Consider the following 13,272-nt stretch of genomic DNA (forward strand, 5'->3'; position numbering starts at 1 on the left):
AAGTAAAACCTTGACTGTGCTGGTTATAGGAGCGCAAGATGATTGGCCACCTTACTCGATTTGACTGTTATGCTGGCGATCGATGGGGATCCACCGGCCATCCATGGCTTTGTATGGGGGGGGGCCAACTGCCCGAGCACATAGATCAGAATCAGCTATTGCCGCAAGGAGAATTATATGGCAAATGGCACAAAACTTGAAAACGAGGAGTACAAAAGTCAATTGCTTGGATGAAGGAAGTAATACTCAGGCGATAAATAACCATCAAATCTCTCTTTCCTCCAGATCGATGAACCAATCCCATTGTTTAGGGCTGGAAGAGAGGGTTTGATGACATAAACTTTTCCGCTCCGATCACGGAATTTTCGCCCTCCTCCCCGCGGAATAGAAAGGGTGACTTATCCATCATAGTTAGTCAGTGCCACCGCGGCTTTTTTTCTCGGTCTCGACTCCCACTTGGTGCTGGCGCTTCGTTCTTACCTTCTTTTTGTCCCCAAACGTTCATTCTCTTCATATTATCCATATATAACCCTTGAATATGCCCAGCGAAGTATCTGACGACGGCGTTGCGACTCCGGTCTCCGCCAAGGTGAGTAACCTCACCTTGACTGAGTCCGCGCTTGCAACTCCCACTTCGGAAAAAGGGGAGGACTCGACTGCCTATGACTGGGGCATCCCCGACGACTATCTTCTTCCCAACGGTTACCCAGATGTAAGCGCCCTGTGGTCCTGATTTCCTTCTAACCGGGCGTGTTGCTCATGCGCTTGTCATCTACAGTACCTCCGGTTGATCTTAACTTCCCGTGTCTACGACATTATCGACGAAACCCCTCTCCATCATGCCGTCAACCTGAGCAACCGCCTGGAGTGCCGTGTGCTGCTCAAGCGGGAAGATTTGCTTCCTGTTTTCAGCTTTAAGCTGCGCGGTGCCTACAACAAGATGGCTCACTTGACTCACGAGCAACGGTGGAAGGGTGTCATTGCATGCTCTGCCGGTGAGCAACCCTCCCTACTTTGACAGGCAATACATGGGGCATCAAAAATTAATGGAGAAATGGCGCAGGAAACCATGCGCAGGGTGTTGCCTACTCTGCCCGCCATCTCAAGATTCCCGCCACCATTGTTATGCCCTCGGGCACCCCCGCGATCAAGCACCTTAACGTCGCTCGCTTGGGCGGAAGCGTCGTTCTCCACGGCAATGACTTTGATGCGGCCAAAGACGAGGCTCACCGCCTGCAGCAACAGCACGGGCTCACCAACATTCCTCCCTTCGATGACCCTTACGTGATTGCCGGCCAAGGAACCATTGGTATGGAACTCCTGCGCCAGGCCAACCTGCAGAAACTTGAAGCTGTGTTCTGCGCCGTCGGTGGAGGAGGCCTGATTGCTGGCATTGGAGTTTATATGAAGCGCATCGCGCCTCACGTCAAGATCATTGGTGTCGAGGCCCACGATGCCAACGCCATGCATCAGTCTCTAGACTCTGGATCGCGCGTGTTCTTGAAGGAAGTGGGACTGTTCGCCGATGGCGCGGCGGTCAAGTCCGTCGGAGAGGAGAACTACCGGCTGGCCCGTGAAGTTATCGATGAAGTCATCCAGGTTTCGACCGACGAGACATGTGCTGCTATCAAGGATGCTTTTGAGGATACCCGTTCCATCATTGAACCGGCGGGTGCACTGGCTTTGGCCGGTCTCAAGAAGTATGTTAGCATGTATCCCAGCCCCGACACTAACCGGGAGTTGTGTGCTATCACTTCTGGTGCGAACATGGACTTTGATCGTCTGCGTTTCGTCGCTGAGCGTGCCGCTCTGGGTGAGCGGAAGGAGGCTCTTCTGAGTGTCAACATCCCCGAGAAGCCGGGCGCATTTGCCAAGCTCGTTGAAGTCATTCTTCCCCATGCGGTCACTGCCTTCAGCTACCGATATGCCCACGACGCCTCTGCCGACGTCCTGATGGGTATCTCCCTGTCTGCGTTGACCGGCCAAGACGATTTGGCCAAGATCATGACCCACCTCACCAAGGAAGGTATGAGTGTCAAGGACTTGAGCGACGACGAACTTGTCAAGCGACACGTTCGTTTCTTGGTCGGTGGGCGCAGCAGCGTCCAAAGTGAGCGATTGTTCATGTTCGAGTTCCCTGAGCGCCCCGGTGCTCTGGCCAAATTCTTGACCACTCTTCGCCCCAACCAGAACATCTCCTTGTTCCACTACCGCAACTACGGCGGAGATGTTGGAAAGGTGCTTGCCGGTATCCAATGCCCCGAGAATGAGAAGGAGGAGCTTGAGGCTTTCTTGAGAGACTTGGGATATCCCTTCAGCGAGCACACCGACTCTCCCACTTACCAAACTTTCCTTCGTGCTTAAAACATCCAGCAACTTTCTTGAGTCGTTTCCGTTTGTTTGGGAGAAAGCTTAAAGAGTTTTTTTGATTCCCTTCTTGTTATTTCATATGGGCGTTCTTGTTGGGCATAGTGTCGATAGAGCTTGGGCTGTTTCTTTTTAGTGTGAGAGTGCTAGGCATCATTCCGTACATAGAATCCGAAATACTATAATGTTGCATCTCAAGCGTTCGTCCGATTGTTTCGCCCGGTACATTAATCAAACACCAGACCTTCAGGCTTTAGTTCATGTCGAAGTAAGTGCGTGCGCGCTGATTGGCTGTGTGTTTGTCCAATCAAAACGCGGTATACTCTACCGCTATCGGAGGCCGGCGATACAGTCGACCCGACCAAAATGCTCCGAAGGAATTCCGGAGCATCAGTTGACGGCCGCACCTTGGTGGTTGAAAAAGTCCCGGTTTCTCTGCTGCAGCCCGTTATTTTCGCCTCGAATATATAGCGGAATCAGAGTCGTCTCTCTATCCGCCCCTTCGACCACCATGATGTCCGTCCGCTCCCTCCTCGGCGCCTCGACCGGCGCCCTCCGCCAGCTCCTCCCCTCCCTCTCCCGCAAACCCGCCGGTCTCCTTTCGCGGTCGTTCTCGCAACTGGCCAAGCTCCCCTTCGGTAATGGTCTTCGTCTGCTCCGCTCCGGACAGCAGACCGGTGTGGCCAGCGCGACTCTGCGACAGGTCGAGCAGGTCCGCGGCATGAAGACGCGGTCTTCGGTCAAGCGCCTGTGTGATGGATGCAAGGTAGGACTACTTCGCGCCCCGCGGAGGAGGGGATATCATACGCCGGAATCTGCAGTGGCACTGCATGTCTGCGAAAGGGATTGTTCATGCTCTGTGGGTAGGCGGCTAACATTGTCTGTTTCAACCGCAGCCCGTCCGGAGAAAGAACCGTGTCTACATCATCTGGTAAGCGCCACCAACTGATACCACCTCAATATCAGGATTCTGACATGTATATTCAACACACAGCTCGAAGAACCCCAAGCACAAGCAACGCCAAGGCAAATAAGCGAGCGCGCGAATTTCTCTGTACCTAGAAGCTTGACAGCACACCCGGTGGACAATTGTCCTCTCGAACCGAGCATTTCTTAGGTTCTGACACGGCGGCGGCGGAAAGGGTTCACGGGCAATTGCATTGTACGGTATGAGGGTCTCAACAGGGAGCGCAAGCAGCGGAGTGCGAGATGTGTTGTGGATAACAGGCTACCAGGGTCTTGTTGATATTGGCAAGAACCGTGCATATTCATCATGGGATACGACCAACTGGTTGGTTTCGGCGCTTTTTTTTTTTCGATGCATCTTTTGTATGTACATTAATTGGGATTATTACACTTCATTTCCTCTTCAATTCAGGCTGAGCTTGTGGATGGGTGTGGAGGGTTGGGAATCTACGGTACATCAGTATCTTGTTGTGGTGTAGGTACCTTTTCTCTCAATCCCTTGGCCTTTCTGTGCAACCTAATGTGCGAGTTCTAGTCCTGCATGAGCTTACTACAAAGTACATACATGGAGTATGGATGCGAGTTGAGCGACCTAAAGAACTGTGGAGGGTTCAGGATGCCATTGAGTTTGAACCAGGGAGTGCAAGGGATGATATCATTGTCCAGGAACCAGAAGGACTACTGTACACAACACTGTCTCGGGCCTCCTTCGCCTGAGCACCAAAGTATAGCAGCCCCTTTGCATGTTGAATTGTCTCCTGACTGAAACCCATCCTATATCCCTAGCCAGTCACGGCTGCCTGCCTGTCCTCTCACGCCCGCAATCCTTGTCGCATGAGCTCATCAGTCTGGAATGTGATCCACGTGAATACAAGGCCAGACCTTCCAAGAACACAGAACAACCATTAACAGAACCACTTCACCCTAATTGCGCACTATTCCCCGTGAAGACTCAATTCACAACTCCCCGACAGCATGAAACCCGAGATATTCATCCCCTCAATCCCCTACTACCTCTTCCTCATCCCAGCAGCAACGGCCGCCACATTCCCGGCCTCCCACATCTCGCAACAAGTCGTCGACGGCGACAATTTCCTCAAATACGATGGCATCCGCGGGCCCTACGTCGACCGCAAATCCTACGGCATCAGCCGCGACCCGCCGCCGCAATGCGCCGTCGACCAGGTGATCATGGTCAAACGCCACGGCGAGCGATACCCGGCCTCGGGGGAGGGTCCTGCGATCGAGGCCGTCTTGCAGAAAGTCAACAGCACCGTACAGGCGTCGAACAGCAGCGTCGCGCGGGGCGACCTCGACTTCCTCCGCGGCAACTGGACCTACTACGTGCCGGCGGACTGCTACGAAGCCGAGACCTTCACGGGGCCCTACGCGGGGCTGGCGGAGGCGTATACCCACGGGCAGCAGTACCGAGCACGCTATGGCCATCTCTGGGATGGTAGCGGCGGCGGCAGCAGCAGCAGCAGCACACAAACGACACTCCCACTCTTCGCGGCAGAGTTCCAGCGCATCATCGACACGGCCCGGCGGTTCGGGGAAGGGTTCTTGGGCATGCAGAACTACTCCACCCACGCGGCCCTGAACCTCATCTCGGAATCTAGCAGTCGCGGCGCGGACAGTCTGACGCCCTCGTGCCATCAGGACGATGGCCCGGCGCGGGACAAGTGCGATGCGTATCCGTACCGTCTCCCGCAGTTCGATGCCGCGGCGGAGCGGTTGAATGCGCAGTATAAGGGTCTTAATCTGAGCGGGGAGGATGTTGTGACGCTGATGAGTGAGTACAGCCGGTTGTCTGAGTTCAGCCTTTGCTATATCTATTGTACACTGTACTACATCACAGTCGGACTAGACTAACCACGAGTGTGCGGCGCAGCAATGACGGCATACGAGCTGAACACGCGCAGCGAGTCCGAATGGATCGACGTCTTCACGACAGACGAATGGGTCAGTTTCTCGTATATCTGGGACGTGAACTTCTATTATTGCGCTGGGTGAGTTCGTTAGCTACTAAGCTCCGCTGCCCGACCCCGGTCGAACTTTACTGAATGCGCCCCCCGGCCAGCCCAGGGAACAAATACATGCGCGCCGTCGGCGCGAATTACCTCAACGCCTCGCTCGCCCTCCTCCAGCAGGGTCCCTCATCAGCCGGACCCTTGTTCTTCAACTTGTAAGCCCGCTCCTTGCCCCTCTTCCTCCCTCTCCTCTCCTCCACTTCCCTCCCAGCTCTGCTACCCCCTTCGTGAACCCCACCAACCCAACCCCACAGCGCCCACGACAGCAACATCAGCCCCATAATCGCGGCTCTGGACATCGCGACCCCCCCGCAGCCCCTCCCCACCGACCGCGTCGCCTTCGACCTCCAGCAACACTGGCGCATCACCGACATCATCCCCATGGGCGGCCGGCTGACTATCGAGCGGTTGAACTGCAGCAGCAGCAGCGCGCTCGGCCCCGCGGGCATCTACGTGCGGTTGGTGCTGAACGAGGCGGTCGTGCCCCTGCGCACCTGCCAGGATGGACCGGGGTATTCGTGTTCGTTGGACCGGTATGCCGAGTTCGTGGGCGGGTTGCCCGTCTTTGCGACGGAGTGTGCGGTCCCTGCCGACGAGCCGCAGTTCCTTGGGTTTTGGTGGAATTATACCACGTCGACGGGGGAGAATTGGCATCGCGGGGCGAGGTGTAATGGGCTTGCTTGAGGGGGATTGTTTTGGTTTGAAGGGTTGGTGGGGGGGGGGGGGTGGGGGGGGGGGGTTGGTAGGGGATGTTGTGGTGGCGGTTGTAGCTTTGGGTGTTGATTTGTAGGGTTGGGGTTCGGGTATGGTATTTGAGACTAGCATCGCTGAGTGGATGTGCCATCGCCCAGCATGGTGGGTTAAGAGTCTAGAATGCCCATTTCACACAGATGCGTTGGCTGTTATCTTCAGGCAAGCGCTGTGTCCGTCTCCGTTATTCGTAGCATTGGCAACAGATAGCGTATCATCATCACATCTGATACACATACGATACACTTATCACCTCCGGAGATCACCCCTCGTTAGCATTGTCCTTCCTCCTAGAAGCCTTAGCAGCCGACGAGTTTCTCGCAGAGACCGAAGGCTGGTACCCCGGATGCATGGTCTTCAGATGTTGGTTCAGATTCCACGTTCGGGAGAAGCCGTTATAATGCCGATCACAGTTCTTGATGGGGCACACCAGATCGGACTTCCGGTGCTCGCCCTTTCCTCTGGGACGCGGCGTGTCGTCGGCAGATGCAGTCGTCGCGCGGGATCTCGAGCCACCCCTGAGGGATGTCGCCCGCGAGCGAGGTTTCCTGGACGACGCTCGTGATGACAATGGAATTGCCTCGGGTTGGGGCACAGACTCAGGCTCGGGCTCCAGTTCAGCCTCAGGTTCGGACTCGCTCTCCACGTAGTGCCACGGCCCTGGACCACTACCAGCGTCCGGCAGGTCCTGCCGCACCTGTCCTTCGTGGAACGTTCGAAACGCCATATCCTCGCCGAACAAATCCGCACAGCGGCGGGAGGCTCGCATCACCGCCGCGGCTGGGAACCCGGTCATGGATGCAATCCCCAAAACCTCGCTCCAGTCCCGGAGCCCCTGGCGGACCCGGCTGACGGACCGTCGGCCATCGCTGCTGCGTGACCGGCCGCGGGACCGTGAAGAACCCTGCGAGAGCGAGCGCTGACTCGAGGGTGCTTGGGAAGATGTGCGCTCGCTGGATGCACGGCTACTCGAGACACGGGTACTTCGTGAACGAGAAGGCCCACCGCTGGACTCGGATCGGATTGAGGACCGCCGTGTGCGCTTTCTCCCTCGCGATAGACTCCGCTCCTTCTCCGCGGCGCTGCCTCTCCGTTTCTGCTGCTGCTGCCCGGAGGACGAGCCTGAGATCGCACTGGCGGTATCAGTCTGCCATTCGCTGGCGGAGCTATCGTCGTCGCGTGCGAGGTCGCCCTGCCGCGCGCGATGGAGACCCATGAGCAGCGTATCGAAATGCGTGAGGATGTTTCGTGTCAGCGGTCGTAGTTGCACGCGTGACTTCTCATCGTCTGCTTGCACCACAGGCCGTAAAGCCACGGGTTTCATTCCGGCCACCGTCCCCTGTTCCTCGCCCTCGTCACTTTCCCAATCACCGGCACTCTCCTCCTGGGTCCCGGCCTGCGACATGGAGGACTTCCTCTTCCCGCGCGGCGTCGACGCACCGGGTGCCGTCTTCGTCTCCCACTCTCTGGCATTGAACCGCTCCTTGGCCGTCTTCATCATGACAGCCATCAGCGATTCCTCCAACTCGGCACTCGGCCGCGGGTCCGGCTGCCGGCGCAGCGTCCAGGCATCATCGACCGCCCGACGCACCAGTTCCCCGGGCCGCGGCACATCCGCCGCAGGCAACGGCCACGCCGTCCACCGCTTCGGCGGCGCAAAGACCTCCTCTTCCACTCTTTCGAGATCACCATCCGCCATCCGCCGCGCAATCGCCCGCGCCCGCACCCGCAACGCATACGCATTATACAGATGCGCCGCCAGGTCCCGCGCGCGGAGATCGACCAAGGCCTGCGCATTCTGCCGATCCTCGGCCGTGAGATTCCGCCAGGTCGACTCCGGGCCTCGGAAGCGGTTGGGCCGGTACTGGGACTCGGACTCGTCTGCGTCGGGCGACGAGGACGGCTGGTGACGGTGGCTGTCCATCACGTCAACTTTCCCTCGCTCATCCTCACCTAACCTTGCACCACCCCTCCCCCTCTTGAGTCGGACATCCCCCTCCTCCGATCCCTCCCCGCCACTCTCCTCCAGATACGTCGAATCCGAATCCGAATCGTCCGACAGCCCCGCGTCGAGAGGCGAGTCCCCTTCCTCCATGATCGTGTCCAGAAAATCCACGTTTCCGTCGCCGTCAGCGACAAGGTCATCCGGATAGGGCTCGAGATCCGAACCACCCGCGTCCTGGCTGCTGTCGCCACCACCGAAGATGGATTGGTATGGCTGTGGCTGCGCGGATGGGGGAGGCGCGAACCGCGGCGAGCTGGGGTAGTAGTTTGAGGAGGACATCGTGCTTGTGCGCAGCTGGGCAGCTTGGCCTGCTCGTTGCTTTTCTTTTTTCTTTCTTTTCTGCCCTCGGTGTGTTATCTTGGTGTAACACGCACCCCTAAACTCAGGCTGTGTTGCTGGATTGGTGTTTCAAGTTCAGGTTCAGATTCAGTTGCTGATGCGGTGGTGTGTGCGTGCGTGTGTGTTTATGGCATGCGAGTTCAACAATCTAGACCCCGTAGCGGTAAAGCATGCATGCAGATCGGGTTTGAGGCACTTTGGCGGGATGGATGAGGGCATTGGGGCAGACACAATTTTCTGGCCCTGTGTTTGGGGAGTGTTGTCTATATGTACGGGTATATCACTCCATGGCTTGGTCATCACTATCGTCAACATGTGCGGTTGATGGTTCTGTAGAAGTCGAGGATGTGGAAGATGCAAGGCCGGCCGTCGGTGGAAATTGTTCGAGGTCACGTGATTCTGTACGTACATGGGTCGTGGGGTTGTTGAGTAGAGTACGGAGGAGTCAACGGATATATTGGAAATAAATGGAATGATGAGGAGTGTGGACAGTGCTTGTAGCTCAGATATTTGGTGCTGAAGAGTATGCTGTGGTTCAATTCAAGAAAGCAGTCATGGGCCTGCTCAAGGGACTAACTATAGATGCTGAGCGAGACACCTTAGATTCCATCATCTACAAGTAGCATACCACGGACAGCGCAATCTCTATTACAACTTGAAATCAATTCCGATCAATAAGAATACTATGCAAGACGCCCAAAAAAGAGTCAATGGTCTCCAATACCCCGCAAGGATATCATTCTAACTAATATCACACACACAGGAACAAAACACTTTTTGATGCACCACATCCGTCTATTTCTGGCCCGCCTTCTCCAGCTTTCTCCGCTTGGAGCGCAGCTTGGCCGCTTCCTCGTCCTTCTTCTTGTTCGAGTACATCATCTTCTCCAGCAACTTGCGCTTCTTCCGGCTCATCATCATCTTCTGGCGCTCCAGCTCCTCCTCCTCCTTGCGCTTCTTGGACGCGATCTTCTTGGTCTGCGACTTCTTCTTCGCCTCGCCGGTCGCGCCCGATGTGAAGGGGAGACCCGCCGCCTCGGCCTCCAGTTCCTTCTGGTGCTGCGAGCGGGCGGCTTCCTCCTCGTCCTCGGACTCGGAGGCGGCCTCGTTGTCGTCGAATCCGCCAAAGTCCTCGTCCTCCGCCTCCTCCTCGCTCTCGCTCTCGTCGTCGGTGCCGGCGACGTCCATGCCACCGTTGATGTCGGACTCCTCGTCGCTCTCGGCCTCGGATTCCTGCTGCTCCGCCTCGGCGGCTGGCTCGTCACCGGCCTCCTCCATCTCCTCGTCGCTGTCCTCTTCCTCGGCAGCGGCGGCTTCGCCTTCCTCCTCCTGCTCGGCCAGGGAGGCGCGAGGGTCGTAAGCACCCTTGGTGGGCTTGACCCACGGGCTCAGGTGAGGGGGGAGGGTCTCGCCAGGGGCGTACAGATCAGGACGGAGGAGCTTGCCCTCGTTGATGCAATCCCAGACCCACTGGGGCTGGACGTAGGTTCTACCGGGGATGCGAGTACCCGGTCTGACCTTCTGGACGGCGCCCTCGGCGGAGGCGGCGGGAACGGCGGGAAGCGATTCTTGGGGGAGAGAAGGACGGTCGACGATCTGGTGAGTGATTCTCGTGTCGGTCTCGTCGTGTGTGAAGGCGCCGTCACCGAGCACAGCGTCCCAACCAATACGGGTGCAACCGAATGAGCGGAGGATGAACTCCAGGGGTGCCTTGGGCGCCTCTCTGGAGATGTAGAAGACGAAGGGCGCAAACAGAGAGCCGGCCTCCTCGCCGCTCAGGTCGGGTTGGGGAAGGGTGTCGGCCTCGGGGGCGGCGGGCTCGAACTTGTCGATGGCGTCGGTCGCCTCTTCGGTCGCCTCAGCGGGTTGCTCCTCCGTGGTTTGGTCCAGACCGGCGCTCTTGATGACCTTGTCCACCTTGGCCTGCACGTCACCGGAAACCTCCTGGTTGGAAGACTTGCCGACCTGCTTGCTGGCTTCGATAGCCTTAGGGGCTCCGACCGAGCGTCCTTCGAGGGTGAAAGCCGCCAACTCGGCGCCGTTCTCGTCACTGCGGGTGTCGAACTTGGGAGGGTATCTGAGGCCGAGAGTCGAGTACAGGCGGTAGTTCACGAATCCTAGCAGGGTGGTGTAGAATTCGACAAAAGTGGCCATGATACGGTAATCGACATCGCCGTTGACGCGCTGTACGAAGCGGTAGGGCACCAGCCACATAATATCCTGACCCTGGATGGTAGCCTGGTAGTAGATACCCTTGATCGAGAGGAAGGACTTCCGCAGGGAGTTGGTGGTGATGAGGTAGTGCTGGAACTCATGGCAAAGGCGCTGGCAAAGAGCGATGGTTTTAGGAGGAACGTGGGTGGAAGAGGGAAGGTTGGCGAAGAGGAAGAGCAAGGAAAGAGCATCGTCAAGATCTCTCAGGGCATCGATGAAAGTCGGGTAGCGCTCCTTGATGACATGGTCGAGGGTAAGTTTCGGCGCATGGTTCTTCTCCAGACGAGAAGCATCACCGACTTCTCCACGGCCAAGGGAGCGGGCGATCTTCTTGGCAAGGGCCTTCTGTTCACGGAACTTGCGGAGAAGGGGTTCGTGCAGCAGATACTGGATATCCTTGGTGTAGTAGAACGTGGTGTTGGGGGTCGAAGTCCGCGAGGCCTTCTTCTTGCTGCGAGGCTCACGGGGATAGATACCTGTCAGACGATGAAGTGGCAACGGTCAGCATGTGAGATGTCATAAGACAGAGATAGATCGAGATGATCTGTGTAGTATAATCCGGAGGGAAGTCATACCCTTGAAGATACATAGTCGACGGAAGTCAGGCAGAGAGATCTGAAGTTTGCGCACTGCCTGCGTTCTGGTGATGTAGTTTTTGGCCTGGCCAGAGGTTCCTGCGTCTCAAGTCAGCGAGATCTCAATCGCATGAAGAGAGAGGATATGCGAACCCTTCTTCTTGATCTTAGCCATTTTTGCAATGGGAAATTGGGTCAAAAATCGAGGGGTGAGTGACTTGGAAGGAAGATCCGATAACCAGAAAAATCGTTGATAAGTTTTTTTTTTCTTTTCTTTTTTGGAGCCGCGGCGCGGACGTGGTCCGTGCACGGCGGAAAAGGGAAAGCGGAGGATTTCCTTGTAACTTACTCCGCTTGGCACGTGAAGCCAACAACAACTAACACCACCTCCATTCTCACTCCCCGCGCTGTTGTTGTTGTTGCTGTTGTTCAATTGCATGCCCCTCCCGGCATGCTCTAATCTTTTCTTCTGATACAAAACACCATGGGGGTTGATCGCAGAAAAGCTGCCGTTTTCGGTGGTGCTTTGGCTCTGCGACTTCTGCTACTGGTGTTGTTCCCTTCGCTCCCCGACTTGTTGACTGGCCGAGTTGAGGTCTCGACCCCGGTCACCAGCTTCAAACGACGTAGGTCTCTTTACTGAAGCCGACTGCGCTGTGTGATGGACAGCTAACCCTTTGCAGTACAAGAAGGCCTCTTTCTCTATACTCGCAATGTTTCCCCCTATGATGGAGGCGTCTTCCATCAGGTACGGACGGCACTCAATCGAACCAATGCGGATGAGATCGGGCTGACAATGTGAAGGCGCCACTTCTTCTTCCGATTTTCTCGCTGCTTCCCAGCTCCCCGGGCTTCCCCTTTCCGACTGTCGTACTATATTCCTTGATCGATTTGATAAACGCAAACGCCCTGATCACAATTGCGGAGTCGGGGTGGGCAGTCTCGGGGCGATCGTACTCGGCGATACGGAAGCATATCAGATGGGACGGGGTGACAATCGCAGCATGGTACGGAAACCGCTAGGCGAACGAGGTCATCTTGTGGGATATCACCATTGACTCTGCTAGGTTCCTATTCAACCCCTTTACCATCGCAACATGTCTTGGCCGGTCCACCGCAGTCTTCACCTCGACCGGAATCCTATACGCGCTTGCTAGTGCCGTCACGGGAAAGACCTTCAACTCCATGCTCGCACTAGGTTTTGCCTCGTATCTGTCGATCTATCCGGCGTTACTCTATATCCCACTCATGCTGCTGTGCTATGATCAGCGTGCGCAGACAGCCAAGACCTGCCCCAGCACGACCGTTTTCGCTCTACAGCACCTGGCAATTTTCATCCTCAGTATTGCCGGCTTGCTTGGGGTATCGGCTCTACTGATTGGGGACTTCAAGGCATTTGTGTCTGCCACATATGGGTTCCAATTGCTTGTCCCGGACCTTACCCCCAATGTCGGTCTTTGGTGGTACTTTTTCATCGAGATTTTCGACTCCTTTCGCGAATTCTTCCTCGGAGTCTTTTGGCTTCACTTGGCCTCCTACATGGGCGGTCTTTCGATACGATTGAGAAGACAGCCTCTGTTCGTGCTGAGCTCCCTGCTGGGAATCTTTGCCGTCTTCAAGCCCTATCCCAGCATATCTGACGCCTCGCTATACTTTGCACTTCTCCCGCTGTACCGCCATCTGTTCCCTTGTGAGTACCTGCTCATCCGTCGCGTTGCTTGGTTCCACAACTAACAGCAACCAGTAATGCGCTATACCTTCTTCGCCGTCTCGGCGTTGCTCTATGCCACGCTCCTGGGACCGGCGTTCTATCACCTATGGATTTACGCCGGCTCGGGCAACGCCAACTTCTTCTACGCCATCACTCTCGTGTGGAGCCTGGGGCTTTCCATCCTGCTGGCCGACACGATCTTTGCCGCCCTCCGCGACGAATGGGAGTACGACAACCCCGAAGTACGAGGCAAGGACGTGAAGCAAGTGTAAATTATTTTGTCTATTTCTTATATACAGTACAGTAGAAACCCAG

General features: G+C 56.4%; 6 protein-coding genes across 6 annotated transcripts; 4 read left to right on the forward strand and 2 right to left on the reverse strand.

Annotated features, from left to right (window-relative positions):
- The first annotated feature begins 305 nt into the window (after positions 1-305).
- Positions 306-2,558, forward strand: BO86DRAFT_337129 (threonine dehydratase, biosynthetic). Its single transcript, XM_025668938.1, has 3 exons — positions 306-712; positions 779-995; positions 1,064-2,558. The coding sequence occupies exons 1-3, from the start codon at positions 539-541 to the stop codon at positions 2,362-2,364; spliced, it is 1,692 nt and encodes a 563-aa protein (XP_025528624.1). The 5' UTR covers positions 306-538; the 3' UTR covers positions 2,365-2,558.
- A 290-nt stretch (positions 2,559-2,848) lies between these two features.
- On the forward strand, positions 2,849-3,738 carry BO86DRAFT_455666 (50S ribosomal protein L36). Its single transcript, XM_025677126.1, has 3 exons — positions 2,849-3,133; positions 3,264-3,298; positions 3,362-3,738. Exons 1-3 carry the CDS (start codon positions 2,879-2,881, stop codon positions 3,399-3,401), a joined length of 330 nt encoding a protein of 109 aa, XP_025528625.1. The 5' UTR covers positions 2,849-2,878; the 3' UTR covers positions 3,402-3,738.
- Positions 3,739-4,078: 340 nt separating this feature from the next.
- Positions 4,079-6,078, forward strand: BO86DRAFT_337133 (histidine phosphatase family protein). The gene is made up of 4 exons (XM_025668939.1): positions 4,079-5,125; positions 5,225-5,342; positions 5,414-5,518; positions 5,618-6,078. The coding sequence occupies exons 1-4, from the start codon at positions 4,309-4,311 to the stop codon at positions 6,045-6,047; spliced, it is 1,470 nt and encodes a 489-aa protein (XP_025528626.1). The 5' UTR covers positions 4,079-4,308; the 3' UTR covers positions 6,048-6,078.
- Positions 6,079-6,114: 36 nt separating this feature from the next.
- BO86DRAFT_388569 (uncharacterized protein) lies at positions 6,115-8,066 on the reverse strand. Its single transcript, XM_025671888.1, has one exon. The coding sequence runs from the start codon at positions 8,035-8,037 to the stop codon at positions 6,376-6,378; it is 1,662 nt and encodes a 553-aa protein (XP_025528627.1). The 5' UTR covers positions 8,038-8,066; the 3' UTR covers positions 6,115-6,375.
- Positions 8,067-9,104: 1,038 nt separating this feature from the next.
- Positions 9,105-11,483, reverse strand: nop7 (mRNA-binding ribosome synthesis protein NOP7). The gene is made up of 3 exons (XM_025668940.1): positions 11,400-11,483; positions 11,247-11,345; positions 9,105-11,147 (listed from the first exon to the last, which is right to left on the reverse strand). The coding sequence occupies exons 1-3, from the start codon at positions 11,419-11,421 to the stop codon at positions 9,253-9,255; spliced, it is 2,016 nt and encodes a 671-aa protein (XP_025528628.1). The 5' UTR covers positions 11,422-11,483; the 3' UTR covers positions 9,105-9,252.
- A 147-nt stretch (positions 11,484-11,630) lies between these two features.
- Positions 11,631-13,254, forward strand: BO86DRAFT_388571 (GPI-anchor transamidase subunit GAB1). The gene is made up of 5 exons (XM_025671889.1): positions 11,631-11,872; positions 11,930-11,994; positions 12,051-12,253; positions 12,314-12,936; positions 12,991-13,254. The coding sequence occupies exons 1-5, from the start codon at positions 11,731-11,733 to the stop codon at positions 13,227-13,229; spliced, it is 1,272 nt and encodes a 423-aa protein (XP_025528629.1). The 5' UTR covers positions 11,631-11,730; the 3' UTR covers positions 13,230-13,254.
- The last annotated feature ends 18 nt before the right edge of the window (positions 13,255-13,272 follow it).

Source organism: Aspergillus japonicus (genome assembly GCF_003184785.1).
Source record: "Aspergillus japonicus CBS 114.51 unplaced genomic scaffold BO86scaffold_18, whole genome shotgun sequence".
Lineage (NCBI taxonomy): Eukaryota > Fungi > Ascomycota > Eurotiomycetes > Eurotiales > Aspergillaceae > Aspergillus > Aspergillus japonicus.

Bases quoted from the DNA above. Each gene is read 5' to 3' on its own strand.
- nop7 (XM_025668940.1), bottom strand. From the start codon at position 11,421: ATGGCTAAGATCAAGAAGAAGG. The intron at 11,346-11,399 runs GTTCGCATATCC...CTTGAGACGCAG, and splicing joins GGCTAAGATCAAGAAGAAGG to GAACCTCTGGCCAGGCCAAA. The intron at 11,148-11,246 runs GTATGACTTCCC...ATCGTCTGACAG, and splicing joins TCGACTATGTATCTTCAAGG to GTATCTATCCCCGTGAGCCT.
- BO86DRAFT_455666 (XM_025677126.1), top strand. From the start codon at position 2,879: ATGATGTCCGTCCGCTCCCTCCTCGGCGCCTCGACCGGCGCCCTCCGC. The intron at 3,134-3,263 runs GTAGGACTACTT...TTTCAACCGCAG, and splicing joins GCCTGTGTGATGGATGCAAG to CCCGTCCGGAGAAAGAACCG. The intron at 3,299-3,361 runs GTAAGCGCCACC...TTCAACACACAG, and splicing joins AACCGTGTCTACATCATCTG to CTCGAAGAACCCCAAGCACA.
- BO86DRAFT_388571 (XM_025671889.1), top strand. From the start codon at position 11,731: ATGGGGGTTGATCGCAGAAAAGCTGCCGTTTTCGGTGGTGCTTTGGCT. The intron at 11,873-11,929 runs GTAGGTCTCTTT...AACCCTTTGCAG, and splicing joins GGTCACCAGCTTCAAACGAC to TACAAGAAGGCCTCTTTCTC. The intron at 11,995-12,050 runs GTACGGACGGCA...GACAATGTGAAG, and splicing joins ATGGAGGCGTCTTCCATCAG to GCGCCACTTCTTCTTCCGAT.
- BO86DRAFT_388569 (XM_025671888.1), bottom strand. From the start codon at position 8,037: ATGGACAGCCACCGTCACCAGCCGTCCTCGTCGCCCGACGCAGACGAG.
- BO86DRAFT_337133 (XM_025668939.1), top strand. From the start codon at position 4,309: ATGAAACCCGAGATATTCATCCCCTCAATCCCCTACTACCTCTTCCTC. The intron at 5,126-5,224 runs GTGAGTACAGCC...TGTGCGGCGCAG, and splicing joins GGATGTTGTGACGCTGATGA to CAATGACGGCATACGAGCTG. The intron at 5,519-5,617 runs GTAAGCCCGCTC...CCAACCCCACAG, and splicing joins GGACCCTTGTTCTTCAACTT to CGCCCACGACAGCAACATCA.
- BO86DRAFT_337129 (XM_025668938.1), top strand. From the start codon at position 539: ATGCCCAGCGAAGTATCTGACGACGGCGTTGCGACTCCGGTCTCCGCC. The intron at 713-778 runs GTAAGCGCCCTG...TGTCATCTACAG, and splicing joins TTCCCAACGGTTACCCAGAT to TACCTCCGGTTGATCTTAAC. The intron at 996-1,063 runs GTGAGCAACCCT...GAAATGGCGCAG, and splicing joins TGTCATTGCATGCTCTGCCG to GAAACCATGCGCAGGGTGTT.